This window comes from Girardinichthys multiradiatus, chromosome 8 (genome assembly GCF_021462225.1).
Source record: "Girardinichthys multiradiatus isolate DD_20200921_A chromosome 8, DD_fGirMul_XY1, whole genome shotgun sequence".
Classification (NCBI taxonomy): Eukaryota; Metazoa; Chordata; class Actinopteri; order Cyprinodontiformes; family Goodeidae; genus Girardinichthys; species Girardinichthys multiradiatus.
The window spans coordinates 42,906,977-42,923,678 of NC_061801.1; the positions used below are offsets into that span (position 1 = coordinate 42,906,977).

The 16,702-nt window shown below is 44.7% G+C and overlaps 1 protein-coding gene across 4 annotated transcripts in view; it reads right to left on the reverse strand.

Moving 5' to 3' along the window:
* Window positions 1–8,999: 8,999 nt before the first annotated feature.
* The window catches only part of wu:fi75a02, a 17,226-nt gene continuing 9,523 nt past the window's right edge, over window positions 9,000–16,702 (reverse strand). For all 4 annotated transcript variants that reach the window (XM_047373153.1, XM_047373155.1, XM_047373157.1 and 1 more), the window contains 6 exons: window positions 15,554–15,577; window positions 15,010–15,187; window positions 14,504–14,592; window positions 10,124–10,195; window positions 9,536–9,666; window positions 9,000–9,449 (listed from right to left, as the gene is read on the reverse strand). In XM_047373153.1, the coding sequence (XP_047229109.1) occupies window positions 9,289–9,449; window positions 9,536–9,666; window positions 10,124–10,195; window positions 14,504–14,592; window positions 15,010–15,187; window positions 15,554–15,577 (655 nt within the window). In that variant the 3' untranslated portion in view covers window positions 9,000–9,288. The remainder of the gene's footprint in view (window positions 9,450–9,535; window positions 9,667–10,123; window positions 10,196–14,503; window positions 14,593–15,009; window positions 15,188–15,553; window positions 15,578–16,702) is intronic.

Sequence of the window (16,702 nt, forward strand, 5' to 3'; positions counted from 1 at the left end):
TGTTCGTTATGGACAATCCGTGACTAGCACAGAAGTCCAATAACAAAACACCACTCGGATTCAGATCGGGGAGGCCATTCCTCCCGATCACGCCTCTCCAGGTGTCACTGTCATTCCCCACGTGGGCGTTGAAGTCCCCCAGCAGAATAATGGAGTCCCCGGGAGGGGCACTATCCAGCACCCCCGACAGGGACGCCAAGAAGGCAGGGTACTCTGCACTACCACTCGGCCCGTAGGCTGAAATGATAGTCAGAGACCTCTCCCCAACCCGAAGGCGCAGGGATACAACCCTCTCATCCACTGGGGTAAACCCCAACACGAGACGGCTGAGCTGGGGGGCAACAAGCAAACCCACACCAGCCCGCCGCCTCTCCCCGTGGGCCACTCCAGAGTAGAAGAGAGTCCAACCCCTCTCAAGGAGATGGGTTCCAGAGCCCACGCTGTGCGTGGAGGCGAGCCCAACTATTTCTAGTCGATATCTCTCGACCTCCCGCACAAGCTCAGACTCCTTCCCCCCCAGCGAGGTGACATTCCACGTCCCTAGAGCCAGCCTAAGCATCCGGGGATCGGGCCGTTGAGGTCTCCACCTTCGTCCGCCACCCAATCCTCTTTGCACCGGTCCCTCATGGTTCCCCCTGCAGGTGGTGGGCCCACTGGGGGATGGCCTCGCGTCTCTCGTTCGGGCTTGGCCCGGCCGGGTCCCGCGAGGAGCAACCCGGCCACCAGGCGCTCTCCGACGAGTCCCGACCCCAGGCCTGGCTCCAGGGTGGGACCCCGGCTCCGCCGTACCGGGCGACGTCACGTGCCTCGATATTGTGTTCTTCATGAGGGGTTCTTGAACCATTCTTTGTCTGACCCATCACCTAGAACCTGTTTGCCATGGGAGACCCTACCAGGGGCATTTAGGCCCCAGACAACATAGCCTCTAGGATCATTTGAGCACTCAAACCCCTCCACCACGTTAAGGTGACGGTTCATAGTACCAGAGTTCAATTTTAAAAAGGAGAAATGATTGACTTTCAGTATATACAGGGGAAATTATTGCTATATTATTAGCCATTCAATAGGTTGAGGAAATAAGACCATTAAGATCAGTAATTTGTTCAGATTCTAGTTTTATTCCAGTATAATCATTCAGAAAGCAGCCAGATATTTTAATAGAAATTCAACAGACATTATAAAGAATAAATATTATGAGTTTAATGATACATTTTTATGAATACCAGCACATTATGCTGTTAAAGGAATAGAATTGGTAGATAGGGCAGCAAAGGAAGCTGTTGGAAATTTATTAGTAGATTTAGTTATTAATGTTAGTAAAACAGAAATAAAAATGTTAATTAAAAATGAAGCATAAATGGCAAAAGGAATGGGAGAAAGAAAAGAAAGGATGTTGGTTTTATAAAATTCAAAAGAAGATTGGAGAAATGAGAAGAACAGAAAGGGCAAGGAGGGAAGAAACAATTATTTCTTGTATCAGATTTGGGCATACAGGGTTAAATAGTACTCTTTATTTTAGGGAAACATTGTAATGGTAAATGTGAATACTGTGGAATAGATGAAACAACAGAGCATGTTATGTTGCACTGTAAAAAATATAAGGAAGAGAGACAACAATTGATTCAAAATTTAAATAGAATTACAGTTAAATTAGATTTAGTTGATTTATTTAGAAGTAATTCAAAACGTTTATCAGATAATATTTATTGTTCTAAAATAACAGCTGTACAATAAAATTTTATTCCTGAGAGACATTCTAGTCCACACTCCATACCAGCAGGTGGCGGTAGGGCACCAAGTGAGACCATTTGAGAAAAGAGAATTTTGTTTTTATGGTTTTGATACCTGATCCTATTAAAATGATTGAATGTTTTGTGTATTTTCTTACACCGCTCACCCCCATGTTTCCAACCTGTAAAGAGGAGTTGGGTACTGGGCCTGTAAGGCTAGGTGGCATTGCTGAAATCTTATTAGTGCACTTTATTTAATCCATTTATTCGGATTCTGTTCTTTCTTTTTTGACACCACTTAATACTTAAAACAAATACATTCAGTCAAGTCTTCTGTCTCTTTTTACTAATTTGTCATTAAGGCACACAAATCTTTGTAAAGGATATAAGCACAGAATGCAGTCCTTATCTTTCATCATGGGTCATTCTTGGTCACACCTGCTACACCTGTAAGCCTGATCACAGCTCCCTCCTCATATTCATGCAGTAAAGGTAAGGTAAGGTAAGGTCAGGTCGGGTCAGGTCAGGTCAGGTCAGGTAATTTATACAGCACTTTTCAGCAACATGACACTCAAAGTGCTGTACATACAATCACAAAGAACACAGATACAGACACAGAAAAACAAATCAAATGATCAAATCGAACAACAGAGGTGTTGGAATAATTGAATATAGATTTATCTTATATTTTGTCCTATTCTTTAACTTGACTATTTGATCTCATAACCTTTCATGATGTATGTGTGAGAAAGGATGTGTGAGTTTGTCTGCAGGCAAAGGTCATAAATAGGAGCTGAACTAGCAGAGAAGGAAGCAGTCCAGTTGAGGAGGTCATAAAGATGAAGGCACAACTGACCCTACAAGTTGGAGGAGACTGTGGGAAATGTGTTGTTAATGTATAAAGCTGTTTATGACCTGTTTACGATGCAGCTGTTGTTTTCCCCCATCCTTTAGAGAACAATGTTTTTGTAAACTAGGGACCCCCGAAAGACAATAAAAAGAGGAGGCGGACAGATGCTGTTCAGAATGGTTGGGGACTTGTAACTGAACATATCTCTGATCGTTCTCCTCGTACGAGTAAATAACTAACACTTTGTCTCTCTCTCTTCTTTTTGTGTTGTTATAAATATTGTTAGGTTGTTTAAACCTGGCAAGAGGTAATTTAAAAAAGTAAAATAACATAAAGAGAATAGAATGATGGATAAGAAAATGATAGGAAAGTCGGACTAAAAACTTAACTAATTATGTTTAGATGGTCTAGTCAAAGGCAAAGTATTCTCTGAGCTACAGGGAGCCAATGTAGGGACTTTAGAACCGGGCTGATGTGCTCCAAAGGAGTTGATACTTCACCATTGACATTTGATAGGCAGTTGGGACTCCCAATCCTCCTGGATCCAGGGAGCCGCCAGATGTATCTATGCACCTAAGGATGAGAGCTCGAATACATGGTGCACAACAGCAGACTGTGATCACTGCAGTCACAATAATCAATGACGTGGAATATACTCACCAATAGGCATCCCCATTTTCCAAACCACGTCTCAAACATATTTGTAAACAGTCCATCAAATCCTGAGTGCGATTTTAATAAAATGGATAGTGATTTCAATCCTCTAAGGTGCTGCATGATGGATCCTTCAGGTGCTGTTGGGAATGAAAGAACAAGCCTCTCCAATAATACAACACACCCCTCCATCTTCTTGCTGGGATCATATACAGAGCTATTCTGTTTTGACAAGAAACTAAGGAGGTGCTGAGGGCTGTCCGTGGACAGCATTTCCCCACCAAACACATGCATTGTTGTCAGCCATCATACACTGGTTTGGTTCAACTGATTTGTGTCAGAGTTCTTCGTTCTAACAGGAAAAGCTGTCTTAAGGGTAGCCCAAAACTGTTGTGACACGGGAGCTAAAGTGGTAGACGTAGATGTCAGGCCCTTGGTCCCCGCAGTCACCTCTATGTTATGTAACCCATGTGGTTCCAGGTGAGCTGCTAAGCTAGTTCTCACATGACCAATCACCAATTCCATGTGGCGACTGTGGCTCAGTAGGAAGAGTAGTTGTCTTGCAATTGGAAGGTTGTGGGTTCGATTCCAGCTTCCTTCTGCTGTATGTTGATGTGACCCTGGGCAAGGCACTTAACTTCAAGTTGCCTACTGATCTATGTGTGATTGGGTGAATGTGGTTCTAGTGTAAAGTGCTTTGAGCGGTCTGTATGACTGGAAAAGTGCTATATAAGTTCAGTCCATTTAACATTTAAACGCCGTCAGAAATTATTTGATCAAAATGGGTGCTCCGGTCTCTGTACAAGCATTGCCAGCACTAAGTCGAACCTGTTCCGGGTGCATGTTGGACTCCGGCAGGGCTGTCCTTTATCACCGGTCCTGTTCATAACTTTTATGGACAGGATTTCTAGACGCAGCCAAGGGCCAGAGGGGGTCTGGTTTGGGGACCAGAGGATTTCTTCTCTTCTTTTTGCAGATGACGTGGTCCTGCTGGCCCCCTCTAGCCAAGACCTATAGCATGCGCTGGGGCGGTTCGCAGCCGAGTGTGAAGCGGCTGGGATGAAGATCAGCTCCTCCAAGTCCGAGGCCATGGTTCTCGACCGGAAAAGGGTGGCTTGTCCTCTTCAGGTTGGAGGGGAGTTCCTGCCTCAAGTGGAGGAGTTCAAGTATCTCGGCGTCTTATTCACTGGTGAGGGAAGAATGGAGCGGTAGATCGACAGACGGATCGGTGCAGCTGCCACAATAATGGGGGCGCTGTGCCGGTCAGTTGTGGTGAAGAGAGCTGAGCCGAAAAGCGAAGCTCTCGATTTACCGGTCGGTCTACGTTCCTACTGTCGAGGTAGGAAAACTTTACTGGCCGTCCGTTAACTCTTACATTACTCCTCACCTCTCATCGATTCTTTTTATTTGGCACCCCAAAGGACAATCCTCAGTCAGAGATCAGTTGTACGTTTCCACAAGTTTATTAAAACCAATCTGAATTCAGAAAGGAGACATCACACTTACACTGGTACCTGGAAACGTCTGTGTGTTGTCTCTTTTGGAGGTGCGCCACAATACCTTTACAGGTCCTTCTCAAAAAATTAGCATATTGTGATAAAGTTCATTATTTTCTATTATGTAATGATGAAAATTTAATATTCATATATTTTAGATTCATTGCACACTAACTGAAATATTTCAGGTCTTTTATTGTCTTAATACGGATGATTTTGGCAAACAGCTCATGAAAACCCAAAATTCCTATCTCACAAAATTAGCATATTTCATCCGACCAATAAAAGAAAAGTGTTTTTAATACAAAAAACGTCAACCTTCAAATAATCATGTACAGTTATGCACTCAATACTTGGTCGGGAATCCTTTTGCAGAAATGACTGCTTCAATGCGGCGTGGCATGGAGGCAATCAGCCTGTGGCACTGCTGAGGTCTTATGGAGGCCCAGGGTGCTTCGATAGCGGCCTTTAGCTCATCCAGAGTGTTGGGTCTTGAGTCTCTCAACGTTCTCTTCACAATATCCCACAGATTCTCTATGGGGTTCAGGTCATGAGAGTTGGCAGGCCAATTGAGCACAGTGATACCATGGTCAGTAAACCATTTACCAGTGGTTTTGGCACTGTGAGCAGGTGCCAGGTTGTGCTGAAAAATGAAATCTTCATCTCCATAAAGCTTTTCAGCAGATGGAAGCATGAAGTGCTCCAAAATCTCCTGATAGCTAGCTGCATTGACCCTGCCCTTGATAAAACACAGTGGACCAACACCAGCAGCTGACACGGCACCCCAGACCATCACTGACTGTGGGTACTTGACACTGGACTTCTGGCATTTTGGCATTTCCTTCTCCCCAGTCTTCCTCCAGACTCTGGCACCTTGATTTCCGAATGACATGCAGAATTTGCTTTCATCCGAAAAAAGTACTTTGGACCACTGAGCAACAGTCCAGTGCTGCTTCTCTGTAGCCCAGGTCAGGCGCTTCTGCCGCTGTTTCTGGTTCAAAAGTGGCTTGACCTGGGGAATGCGGCACCTGTAGCCCATTTCCTGCACACGCCTGTGCACGGTGGCTCTGGATGTTTCTACTCCAGACTCAGTCCACTGCTTCCGCAGGTCCCCCAAGGTCTGGAATCGGCCCTTCTCCACAATCTTCCTCAGGGTCCGGTCACCTCTTCTCGTTGTGCAGCGTTTTCTGCCACACTTTTTCCTTCCCACAGACTTCCCACTGAGGTGCCTTGATACAGCACTCTGGGAACAGCCTATTCGTTCAGAAATTTCTTTCTGTGTCTTACCCTCTTGCTTGAGGGTGTCAATAGTGGCCTTCTGGACAGCAGTCAGGTCGGCAGTCTTACCCATGATTGTGGTTTTGAGTGATGAACCAGGCTGGGAGTTTTAAAGGCCTCAGGAATCTTTTGCAGGTGTTTAGAGTTAACTCGTTGATTCAGATGATTAGGTTCATAGCTCATTTAGAGACCCTTTTAATATGTTAATTTTGTGAGATAGGAATTTTGGGTTTTCATGAGCTGTATGCCAAAATCATCTGTATTAAGACAATAAAAGACCTGAAATATTTCAGTTAGTGTGCAATGAATCTAAAATATATGAATGTTAAATTTTCATCATGACATTATGGAAAATAATGAACTATTCACAATATGCTAATTTTTTGAGAAGGACCTGTATATACCCCTCGTTGCTATGCAGTACACATACACAATCATTCTGTCTGTGGATGTCTACCAGCAACAGTATAACAGTTCCTTATGTCCAAATAAGGAGTGGTTCTGGTTATTCTCTTCTAGCAAGCTTGTCTTATCTTGTCTCCGGCCTTCCATTTACGACCTTGCCCTTTCTCTACCCTTTCCTCCCCTGCCATTCACCAATTTATGACCTTGCATTTTCTATGCTTCACTCCTGTTGGGACCACAGCCATGGGTTTCAACACTAAAACTCCGGTACATACTTTCCTGGAACTTTTCAAAATAAAGTGCATTAACCTTCTTCCAGCACAGCCAGGAAAGGGGGTAACTGCGGACTTCCTGTGGCGCCATTACCCAAATAAAAGCCCCCACCTTTCCACAAGTCTTTCTCTTCCACGCGGCCTTCCATAGGAACCGGATAGGAGAGGAAAGCGCGCTGATGTCTTTTGCTGGCAAAAAGACATAAATGCAACTGGATCCAAAGCCATACGATGATCGATCATATTCAAAGTTAAGTAGAATGAAATACTGTCTGTCTATCCGGTATTTTCATTCATGAACGGGGAAATTAAGGTGTAAGAGTTGCTTACATTTTCTCTTCGAGGCCCCACAAAAGCAAAACTGTATCGAGGAGAGATCCTGGTGGAGAAGCTGTTTCTACAAGCCGAGCCGCAAGGACGGACTACGGCTTGCACAACCGTGTTACGGTACCGAACAGCCGCCCAGCCCTCCGGAGCTAACGCTATTGCAGAGCGAACGCAGAGGTTAGCTGAAAACCAACCGCTTGTTGACTGTGGACGTTTATTCGAACTTCATCGCCCTTGGACAACGTTTACTCACCATGGTCAGAGGTTGGGTTTGGGCAGATTAACAGATTAACAGTTAGGATGAAATAATCTGAACGTTTTCATTCTATGAAGTTTGTTTTGTGGAACCTGGCGATCTTTAGCGCTAGTAGGCTAGCTACGGCACGCGCCGGTTCCGTGTTCTTTGTATGTTTTAAAGCTAAGATAAACTTTATTAAAAGGGTGGTTTTAAATAGAACATTGCTCATAACGCGCCGTCATCGCTTATGCATTTTAACCCTGGTATTTTAAAGGTATGTGTTGATTCTGGTGCTAAGCTCTCTTCTAGCTTAGCACTTTAGCTAGCTTCTTTGTTAGCCCAACGGCCAGCCGGTAAGAACACGTGTGCTAGCATTAAGGCTAGTCAACAAAAAGGTTGTTAGTTTTCAAGCTAGTGAATAATAGTCCCTGAACATCATTTGCTAGAGTTGATAACTAAGTAAACACCATTAAGCCACATTTCTCCAGAAAGATTTGGCTTTTTTTCAAAATACTCGATAATATTTCTTCAAATATTATTTTAATAAATAAAGGCAGTTAATTAGACACCGTTGAGAATTATTCATCCAGGAGGTTGGTTTTATTCAGCAGATCATTATTTAAAACATTATTTTATTAAAATAATATTTAATCTGATCTTGCATTGTGAATGGTTGTCTAAACGTTTGCTGATTATTGTCTAAGTTGGTTCCAAGACTAACTTAACTTCACTTCCAGATTCTTCAAGATAATCCTTGGTTCTCAAACATAAACATCGCATGGTAATGTTGCATCACTCTTTTGGTCATAATTATCAATCATCTTTAATCAACTTGTTTATATCCCCTATATCTGCACACAGGTTACACACATAGATAGTTTATATTCTACACTACCCTCACCTATGGCCATGAACTTTGGGTCATGACAGAAAGAACGAGATCCTGGATACAAGCGGCTGAAATGAGCTTCCTCCGTAGGGTGGCCGGGCACTCCCTTAGAGATAGGGTGAGGAGCTCGGAGTAGAGCCGCTGCTCTTCCAGATGGAGAGGAGCCAGTTGAGGTGGCTCGGGCATCTATACTGGATGCTTCCTGGACGCCTTCCTCGGGAGATGTTCCAGGCACGTCCCACCGGGAGGAGGCCCGGGACACGCTGGAGGGACTATGTCTCTCGGCTGGCCTGGGAACACCTTGGGCTCCCCCTGGAGGAGCTGGAGGAGGTGTCTGGGGAGAGGGACGTCTGGGCGTCTCTGCTGAGTCTGCTGCCCCCACGACCCGGTCCCGGATAAAGCGGAAGACGACGAGTACGAGTACGGGTGCTCCTTTTCTTGAATCTGGAGGTGTGGATCTCAGTAAAGCACTGCAAGTAGAAGAGCTGTATGTGACTGTCTGTACTCGCCCTGCAGATTAGAATTATATTGCGTCAGAGAAAAAGCTATTTGGCATTGCCTGAAAAACACGGTCTAAATCTACCTCCTTTATACCTCCGTATCTCCTTCCCCTCCCGGACTGTCACCATTGCGGTCGCACCGCTAAGGAAATGTTTTCAAAAACCTGGTTTAATACATCAGACTCTTTTTGTTCGCTGCACTTTTCTAAATGTTGTTTCTACATCAACTGTTAGTTTGAAAGCTGTGCACTCTTTATTGCATGACGCCTGTGATGAAGAAACTGCCTTGATTTTGTCTAACCAATCACAGCTGGCAATGTTGCTGAGTGGATTGTTTGGACAGCAGAAAATGTCAGAAAGTTTCAGAGAAGAATCAAACTTTATTTATTTCAAAAATACAATTTTCATCAGAAATAAAGGTCACAGTTCAAAACACTCCCGGTATTACCACAGGGTACTACAGAGTACCACAGAGTACCACCGAGACAGGCGGTTGGATGAGTTTATTTGTCCACAGGGGCGGTGCCTGTTTTTAATTTTTCATGTTGCAGGCTTCACCTCTGTAAGAATGTGCTTATACAGCACCTGACATCATTAATATTGTTGCCTAGCCTTTAGTCAGCTGACAGGAAATGATGTCACACACAGCTCACATGTCCAGGCCGTGCTGTGTGAGGAAGTCTTCAAGCTCACTAAGCCGCTCCACCAGCATCACATCCAGGTCACCACTGTCATCCAATCCACTACCGTGGATGTGTCGCCGCACTGCCGCCCGTTTTCTGGGCACCAAGGAAACAGGAAGTCCCACCCCTCAAAGGAAACAGGAAAAATACAGTTTCAGGTGTTGGTGGTGTAGAAACAATAATCATCTGACTGCTTTAATAGCATTTTCATACCTTGGGGCTTCTTCCTCTTCCTGGGCTGAGTGAAGTCAGGGAAGAGGAGGAGCCGGCGCCGCTTCTGCTGGCCAATCAGGAGCAGTGCTCCATCCTTTTCCCGAGGCTCCTCAAAGATTGTTTCAAGGCTCCTGCAGGACACAAGCAAAGCATGTTGGGACAGCGAGTCAAAGTGAGAAAGCACACTGGGAGACTGAGTTAGACAAAATGCCCAGGGGCCCTTCACCTATGGGCTTCTTTGCAAAGGACCACAACACTTAATAATGTAAACCTAATAAAAAAAAATTTAATAAATACATGCTGCACTGGACTTTTTGGCTGCTAATCAGAGAGCAGGTGACTCTCAGGATCATGTTGCCTTTCTGCCAACTACAGATGAATGCTTGGACCAGTTTCTCTGTATTAATAAGTTCTCAGAAAGGTTGAAAGATGGGAAAACACTGGCTAAAGAAAATTAATCATAAACACAAGAAAAAAGTCCCTTATATTAATGTCATCAGTGATCGAACAGAAGATCCAGTAGTGCTCACAGAGGTGTGGGTCCAAGTTTATAATGCTAACGATACCAGTTACTGGTAGGAAGGTTACCTGATGTTGGGGGGGGGGTCGTAGTTCTTGTTGGTGTATATCTCCTCCAGACTGAACTCTTTCTTCTTTAACCTGCACAGCAGAAAACATGAAGGGAATTCATGAACCACAACTGTTAGATCCTTCTCATGTTCTTTCTCACATTTCTGTGTCTGATCTGACAGGTTAAACAGAACCTTCAGGTCAAGTTTCTACAGAACCATTCAGAGCTGAAATCTACTTTGAGTGAATGAGTGTAGCGTGTCTCTCTGGGCTCTGATAGAACAGAAAACTGTAGGTCCTACAGCAATGGGAGACACACTAGCTGGAAGGATACAGAAATACCTACTAATGGATGAAGAACCTGGACATGTGGAGATGAAACTGTGGCCATGTTGAGTAAAAAAAAAAAAAAACAACTTCATGTTTTTTTCTGTGAGACTGACAACCAAAGTACAGGGGTTGGACAATGAAAGTGAAACACCTGGTTTTAGACCACAATAATTTATTAGTATGGTGTAGGGCCTCCTTTTGTGGCCAATACAGCATCAATTCATCTTGGGAATGACATATACAAGTCCTGCACAGTGGTCAGAGGGATTTTAAGCCATTCTTCTTGCAGGATAGTGGCCAGGTCACTATGTGATACTGGTGGAGGAAAACGTTTCCTGACTCGCTCCTCCAAAACACCCCAAAGTGGCTCAATAATATTTAGATCTGGTGACTGTGCAGGCCATGGGAGATGTTCAACTTCACTTTCATGTTCATCAAACCAATCTTTCACCAGTCTTGCTGTGTGTATTGGTGCATTGTCATCCTGATACACGGCACCGCCTTCAGGATACAATGTTTGAACCATTGGATGCACATGGTCCTCAAGAATGGTTTGGTAGTCCTTGGCAGTGACGCGCCCATCTAGCACAAGTATTGGGCCAAGGGAATGCCATGATATGGTAGCCCAAACCATCACTGATCCACCCCCATGCTTCACTCTGGGCATGCAACAGTCTGGGTGGTACGCTTCTTTGGGGCTTCTCCACACCGTAACTCTCCCGAATGTGGGGAAAACAGTAAAGGTGGACTCATCAGAGAACAATACATGTTTCACATTGTCCACAGCCCAAGATTTGCGCTCCTTGCACCATTGAAATCGACGTTTGGCATTGGCATGAGTGACCAAAGGTTTGGCTATAGCAGCCCGGCCGTGTATATTGACCCTGTGGAGCTCCTGATGGACAGTTCTGGTGGAAACAGGAGAGTTGAGGTGCACATTTAATTCTGCTGTGATTTGGGCAGCCGTGGTTTTATGTTTTTTGGATACAATCCGGGTTAGTACCCGAACATCCCTTTCAGACAGCTTCCTCTTGCATCCACAGTTAATCCTGTTGGATGTGGTTCATCCTTCTTGGTGGTATGCTGACATTACCCTGGATACCGTGGCTCTTGATACATCACAAAGACTTGCTGTCTTGGTCACAGATGCGCCAGCAAGACGTGCACCAACAATTTGTCCTCTTTTGAACTCTGGTATGTCACCCATAATGTTGTGTGCATTTCAATATTTTGAGCAAAACTGTGCTCTTACCCTGCTAATTGAACCTTCACACTCTGCTCTTACTGGTGCAATGTGCAATCAATGAAGACTGGCTACCAGGCTGGTCCAATTTAGCCATGAAACCTCCCACACTAAAATGACAGCTGTTTCACTTTCATTGTCTAACCCCTGTACTTCTCTGCATCAGGAATTTACTGGAGACTCAGGGTTTGGTTGTCCAAGATGGCTCTCTCTCTCTCTCTTTAACCCAGTGCACTCACTAAGGCACACACTTAAAACCCCAGGGGAAGGCTACGATTCAAACAGTGCATACATGTTTTACACAGTGGATGATGTCAACCAAAATTACAATTGGTTATAGATAGGTGAGGGGTGGAATCTGTGGAACAAACTTAAGACCCATCTTTGTGGAGATTAAACATTATTTCCTCTCTGCCCTGGCTAATCTTAATTCCAGCTGGTCAGCTCATTTTGTTTGGCTGCTAAGATAATTTATTTAGGTCAATAATTTACTATACGAGGCTCAAAGCCTGCATCAACGCAAGTGCCTGTCAATCTGCATCAGAATTTCTGTCACACACTATGTAGCTGGCTGCTGTTATGGCCTCTAAATAAGTATTTACCCCTCCCCTCTTTAGAAGACAATTGTTCACCCTGACAACCCCTGCTTCCAGACCTGTTAAGGTGTGAACAACAGTGTGAATAAATGTGCATTAAAATCATCCATGTAAAAACGATTCAAAATTTTGACTTTTTTAGACATCACCCTCAAACTTAGGTCAACCAGACAACCTCATATAAGTCATAAACTGCTGGAATTTAAATCCAAATGTTTCTGAATCATTATATTAACGTGGTGGAGGGGTTCGAGTGCTCGAATGATCCTAGAGGCTTTGTTGTCCAGGGCTTAAATGCCCCTGGTAGGGTCTCCCATGGCAAACAGGCTCTGGGTGACAGATCAGACAAAGAGCGGTTCAAAAGCTTTCATAAGGACTAGTACAACAAGGCATGTGACGACACCCAGTACAGCGGAGGCAGGGCCCCACCCTGGAGCCATGCCTGACCTCAGGACTCGTCAGCGAGTGCCTGGTGGCTGGGTTACTCCTCACAGGACCTGGCCAGGCCAAGCCTGAACAAGAGGCACGAGGACCATCCCCCAGTGGGCCCACCACCTCCAGGGGGAATCATGAGGGACCGGTGCTAAGAGGATTGGCCAGCGGTCAAAGGTGGATACCTCGACAACCCGATCTCCAGATGTTAAAAATTGGCTAAGGGATGTGGAATGCCACCTCGCTGGGGGCTGAAGCAGCCCAAGCTTGTGTGGGAAGTCGAGAGATATCGGCTAGAAATAGTTAGGCTCACCTCCATGCTATGCATGGGCTCTGGAACCCAACTCCTTAAGAAAGGTTGGACTCTCTTCTATTCTGGAGTGGCTCGCAGAGATGGCAGGCTGGGGTCAGTTTGCTTGTTGCCCCCCAGCTCAGCCGTCTTGTGTTGGGGTTTACCCGGGTGGTTGAGAGGGTTGCATCCCTGTGCCTTTGGGTCGGGGAGAGGTCTCTGACTGTTTTTGGTTTTGCCTACAGGCTGAGCAGCAGTGCAGAGTCCCCGGCCTTCTTGGCGTCCCTGTTGTTGCAGCTGCAGAGTGCCCCTCTTGGGGACTCCATCATTCTGCTGGTGGACTTCAATGTCCACATAGGAAACGACAGTAACACATGGAGGGGTGGGACTGGGAGGAATGATCTGAACCCAAGTGGTGTTTCATTCTGTGTCAGTCATGGATTGTCCATAATGAACCATGTTCGAGCATAAGGGTGTTCAGTGCACTTGGCACCAAGACACCCTAGGCAGGAGGTCAATGACTGATTTTGTAGTTGTATCTTCTTACCTTTGGTCACATGTCTTGGAGACTCGGATGAAAACAGAGCTGAGTCGAAAAGCAAAGCTCTCAATTTACCAGTCGGTCTACGATCCTACCCTCACATATGGGTATGAACTTTAGGTCATCCCGAATACAAGCAGCTGAAATAAGCTTCCTCCGCAGGGTGGCCGGGCACTCCTTTAAGAGATAGTATGAGGAGCTCGGCCATCTGGGAGGAGCTTGGGGTAGAGCTGTTCCTCTTCCATATCGCCAGGAGTCAGTTGAGGTGATTCGAGCATCTGTTTCGGATGCCTCCTGGACGCCTCCCCCGGTAGGTGTTCCAGGCACGTCTGACCAAGAGGAGGTCCGGGGGACGGCGCAGGACACAATGCAGGGACTATGTCTCTCAGCTGGCCTGGGAACGCATTGGGCTTCCCACAGAGGAGCTGGAGGAGGTGTCTGGGGAGAAGGAAGTCTGGGCGTCTCTGCTCAGTTTGCTGCCCCCGGGATCCGGTCCCGGATAGGCGGAAGACAATAACGGTTCTGAATATTTCACTGGCACAGAACCATCTTCACAATCTAAAGTGAACATTCTGGGGGGGAATCTGAAAAAGGCCTTTAACTGTGACTGTGGAAAAACTGGAAACAGGATTAAATTTATAACTGAGTCAGACCCAAAACTCTGCTGGGACTATGGTTCACTATGGGCCTGGAAACAACTTGGAATCCTCCTGGACCTGGACCCATTACATCTGCATTGATTGGTGGCTGACTATAGCTTTTCACAGCAGTATTTCACAAAGGGGTTTTTCTTGGATGTTTTTGGTCTGTTTTGTTAAATATTCAGATTCCTCAAATGATCAAACACTGATGATTTTTTTTATTTATTTATAGCTCATTTTCTTCTCAGAAGCCGTCAGACTGACTTTCTACAGAATGATATAAAAAAAAACCAGAAACTTTAACCTGGGAGAAGCTGTTTTCTCACCGTTTAACTTTGGGCAGTCCCATTGGTGTGAGTGGGGTTTCCCGTGGCGATGCCCGTCGTATTCTGATCTGCGACACTCGTTTACTAAGCTGGGTCACAAAAACCAACATCATCAGCATCAGTAGAAGGAAGTTCCTCAAAAATTCCCAGACTAAACAAAGATGACTTTTAATACTGCGTTTCATTAACCTCGGAAGTTGGAACTGGGAAGTCGGAGTTTATGTCACCTCCGAGTTGTGGCGTTCCAGTTTCCTGTTTGTTCGTATTGCTAACAAGTGTAACGGCAGTCTTACAACAATAACAATGGCAATAAACACTGTTCTACGCTGTATTTCAGGTGGTACGTGTACAACGGACCAAATGTAACATGAATAATAAAGAACAGCTAAAAACAGTCAAAGTAAGAACATTTTACTACTCTTGCCGCGAGTAGCAGCCATCTTGAATTGAAGGTCGGGAATTCCCACTTCCGAGTACAAATGGATCGAACCATAAATCTACTGCACCTTCAAATTTGTACTGTGAAACTCTGAGAGTGCTGCTGATTGGTCAGCATGGAGTGAAGCAGACATCCCATTGGCTGAAAATAAAGGCAGGGGCGAGGCTCGTCGCCTGGGCAACTGCAGGCTCCGGGTACTGTGATTAGATAGGTGTTTCTGCTGACCTTGGACAGAACCTGTAGAGCTGAGACAAAGTTTGAACTTATAAGAGAAATCCTGAGGAAAACACAGACACATCCTTGTTTTTCCAGCTTTACCAGGACTGGGGTGACTTCTATTCATTTTCCATTATTTCTATGGCCTTACCCTAACCATTACCAGTACATACCTAAACCTAACCTAAACTCCATTCAGATCTTAGTCCTAAACAAACCCTAACCCAAAAACAGCATGAAAAAAGTGAAGACCAGGAAAATGTCCTAACTTTCCAAAAATTACCTCTCTTTGTTGGTTAAAAACTGACAGTCCTGTCTTGGCAGCATACACAAGAACACACACACTTCTCCAACAAAGGGTGTTTAAAGTAAATTGAGTGTTAAGAGTCAGTTACCTTGTTGTCTGTCTTCTTATGTAACTGAGGATAAAACATCAGACATAAACAGATTAATAAGAATGTTATTGATCTTTGATGCATTAATAAATGAACAGTATGATAGATCAGGGGGTATTCCAGGAAGCAGGATGAAAAACGTTGTAATTCTGAGTACCTCCTCATGGTACCTGGCTATAAAGATAACCAGGTGCAGTTTTGACGACACCTGGGATCAAATCCCAGCCTGGGCTCTTTCTGCACGGAGTTTGCATGTTCTCCCTGTGCATCTGTGGGTTCTCTCCAGGTACTCTGCTTTCCTCCCATAGTCCAAAAGCCTGACTGTTGGGTTAATTGGTCTCTCTAAATTGTCTTCAATTTACTTACTCAGTCTATCCATGGTTGTCTGCCCCATGGATACAAAGACAGAGATCAGACAGCTACTCACAGCACTGTAGTCTGTGAGGAACACGTCCAGGAAACATTTTGATGTGTTGATAGATACCCCAACAAGGCCCCATTCACACATTTACACCTGAAATCTTAATCCTTTTAAAGCCCACTTTCTCAATAACTTTGGGAGTAATTATACTGATCTTTGCAGTTTTTCTACCAAAACGTGTATTTGACGAGGTGCTAAAAAAGCCTGTTTTAATTTTTTAAAAGAAGGCAGACATAAAGTGGGTTGAAGAGGGTAAGACATGCAGCACAGGTCTCTGGGGTTGGGACTTGAACCCAGGACAGCCGCACTGAGGACCGAAGCCTCCATACATGGGTTGCTCGCTCCACCTAACCCTCCACGCCATCCCCTAAATAAGATTAGTTCCCTATCATGATAAAATTTTAATAAAACATTACAAATGCTATATAACTGGGTTTAAAGATAGCTTGGATAAAAGGGCCCTCTGAGAACCCTTCTAATTGGTTATAATCTGCCTTCTTCAGACAAGCAAATAAGAAAAGATGTGTTATTACAAAAAAAAGCATTTTAATCTTCATGTCTTAGCATATTAATGAAACATAAACATACACGAAGTGATAAAGGTAATCTTCAGGCATAACATATCGTTTCAGTGTATTTGGTCTCAGTTTCTATATCCATCAGATATGACACATATACAAACCGGTCAAAGGTTTTAGATGAACACAGTTACCTTCTGCAATAGAGTG